Genomic DNA, 3,108 nt, shown 5'->3' with positions numbered 1-3,108 from the left:
ATGCAATCTTCACTGGAACAATTACTCTATATACTCTTAACAATCCTATTGGTCAAGTAGAGATATTTGGAAAGGCATCCAATCCTGCTATTCAAGTAGACACCTTTGCAATGACACCCACTCCGGCTATTTATTTTTCAATTCTGAATTTTGACTGCTATGTAGACTGTCATCATAATATTTCCTTAGATAAACCTTTAAGAAATGAACCATCTGATTTGCAGAGAAATCACGTCACTGGTGTCACTTACATACTGCTTAAATGAGAAAATGGCAAATTTGAATTCGTTGAGAACACGTACTGGAAGGGAAGTATCAATTTCTATTTAAACTAATGGAATCTGAAACGGAGATGGGGTAGAGAGAAGAGCAAAAGGAGTAGCTATACGTTGGGTAAACAAGCAGTCCATCGGCAACTTGGGCAGCTCTAACTGTGGTGGCCGCTTACGAGCTTTTGGGGTCTTCAATACCGTTGTATCTTCATAAAACATGAACGGTTCCAGGCAGTCAAACAGATTAGATTCATTGTTCGTTGTACTTACAGAAAAAGAACACATTCCGTCCTCATTCTTATGAGGTAATGAGGAAATTGTGGTCTCTGTCATTGGATTTGATAATTGGCAGCTGCCATTAAGGGTGTCTGAATGAAACTTCTCTAGATATTCATCACCAAGTGAATGAACCCGTTGTTCTTTCTCAAGGTGATCACTCTTTGCTCGTTCTTCAATCGACTTATGAGAAGCAGCCTTTCTGTATATCCGACATAACACCATATCCATTTAATTCCATCAGTATCTCTGCAGTGAGAGAAACCAGGCACTCTCCCACCGTGGCTGTAGAGCACCTTGCTTCTAAACAAATCAATGGCGTAGAATTTATCAAAGGCTCTTAAATAGTATTGGTCGGTGCAAATAGGTAACTTTCATTTTTTCACTGTGCTCTTAGTGCTTATAGATCTGGCAAACATAAAGGCAGCTGAGCGGAAAACATTAACAAACCTACCCTGGGGGTCGACGAGCTGAAATCTAACAAACCGTATTCGTTCATGATCCAGTCGGTCTTCTCTCCACGAGGGCCTTTTCCTTTGTAAAACACAAGTGTTTTCTTCAGACCGACGCAGTGAAGCAGCTTGTTGCGGACTGCTCTGTCTGAACCGGTGGCCTTCCAGAAACCCGACGCCCTCAGTCTATTATTCCGTGGGCACGCCTTCTCCTGCTTTCTTGGAACAAAGAAGAACCATTGTGTCAACCCAACATCATAATCCAAACCTGCAAGAGTACGAATTCATCAATTATACTGTGAGAGACCTTTTAAAATTAAAAACACTGAAAAACCAGAAAGTTGACTGTCCCTGGTAACTTCCACGGATCATACTGATACAGGTCCAACGTAGGTATGATCTTATCAAAGCTCACTGGGTAGCTGCCTTGAACCCTTTTCTTCAAATAGAAGTCCAGCAGCTCCTCTTCTGTTGGATAGAATCTGAAACCTGGAAGGTCGCTTAACTTTGCCCCTACTACCCCAGCATAGATTTTCTGCAGCAGGGCCATCTGATCTATTTTTGGATGAACCTTTTAGACAAGTATCTCAGCATGATCTCCATATCCATAAATATATAGAGGCAAATCTTGATCGTTGGAAGTTTCCTGGACTGCAGGTGAAAAAATACTCCAACGATTTTTTGACGAAGACGGACTGATTATTTAGGACAAAATGGGAAGACAACATCATGATGGTCCACACGTTAATGTTTATAAGACCGACCCAAGAAACGTGTCTTCTGAATTTTTCCTTCACGGCTTGTATAGTATGGCTTAGAATGAAGCCTGCGAGAGCGGCTTAGAATCGAACCTATGCTATATTTGGCAAACATCGCCTGCGAGAGCGGCTTAGAATCGAACCTATGCTATATTTGGCAAACATCCATACCTATATGGATAATTTCTATACCCATAGTGTATGTGGTTAGTTTTGATTGGTCTACAGTCCTATTTTTCTATCGCCAGACCACACCACAGCTCCGGGCTCGCTTCTTCGTCCACTGCTCGTATACTGTGGCTTAGAATCAAACCTCCGCTATATTTGATAAACGTCCAACCTATATGGCTAATTTCTATACCTACATTGTATGTGAGTTAATTTTCATTGGTCTGCGGTTTTATTTTTCCACCGCCAGACCACTCAACAGCTCCAGGTTTATGACTACGCCACAGCCGAAATTTTATTTTTTTTCTTTCAGCTCGCTTCTTCCGCTTAGTGATAGTCCTGACTGGACAATTTCGTTTTCTTATTGAGGATATTTTCAAGTCGCACTTTGCGTCTTGGTAGTACATGTCTTGGTTGGTTTTTAAAATCATTGAAATTTCGATGAAATTACATGTCTATGGAAAGGATATGATACTCATGGCCATAGCATATTCATTAAGTCATACACAGCACAGAGCGAAATTTCGTGGTTGTTGAATTATATTTTTGGATTGCATGGAAAAAGTAAATTCTAATCATCCGAAAGTATATATGCATTAGATAATAAAGCGAATATTTTAATTATTAAAATCGGAATTTTCGTGGTGAGATAGAAACTTCCCACATTCATCAATTCTCAGCAGACTGACCTGAGTGGAATATGTGCGTCCTTCTGAGTTGAATCCTCGGAATGGTGAGAAAGAAGAATACCGGTGCCAAGTCATCTATTTCCGATTTTTGCGCTAAGGAATTTTTCATAACGAAATTGGAGGCCAGAAAAAGCGAATGCTTGTGGAACGCATATATTTCTCGTGGAATTTTAATTAAAATGTGAGTTTCCAAAGGAGAATCACCAAAATTATGGATGTTTACTACGTTGAACTTATGGATGGCATTGTTTTAATTTTTTTATTTTAATTAAAAAACGTATATTATTATTTTCTTTTATATTTTATTATTATTTTTAATGATAATAATTATTTAAAAGAATGATAAGGAAAAAATGTTTTAATAATAAAATAAATTAATTTTAATAGATTCTATGAATTTAAATAAATATAAGTAATTTATCCATACTCATGAGGTAATACACTCCTTAAAAAAGAGCAAGCATTCTCGCATGGTTGTCAAGGTGGGCCTTTT

At 38.5% G+C, this 3,108-nt stretch overlaps 1 protein-coding gene and 1 pseudogene across 1 annotated transcript; both read right to left on the bottom strand.

Moving 5' to 3' along the window:
- Window positions 1–240: 240 nt before the first annotated feature.
- Window positions 241–1,699, bottom strand: LOC149217879 (uncharacterized). The gene has a single exon (XM_089391444.1). It carries the CDS (start codon window positions 777–779, stop codon window positions 327–329), a length of 453 nt encoding a protein of 150 aa, XP_089247570.1. The 5' UTR covers window positions 780–1,699; the 3' UTR covers window positions 241–326.
- Window positions 949–1,550, bottom strand: LOC149217880 (NAC domain-containing protein 22 pseudogene; annotated as a pseudogene).
- Window positions 1,700–3,108: the final 1,409 nt, after the last annotated feature.

This window comes from Pinus tabuliformis, chromosome 1_1 (genome assembly GCF_031772625.1).
Source record: "Pinus tabuliformis cultivar Carrire ecotype Pingquan chromosome 1_1, CPIR1, whole genome shotgun sequence".
Taxonomy (NCBI): Eukaryota; Viridiplantae; Streptophyta; class Pinopsida; order Pinales; family Pinaceae; genus Pinus; species Pinus tabuliformis.
Note: the sequence above shows the minus strand (reverse complement) of the source record. Positions and strands in the feature narration are given on the sequence as shown.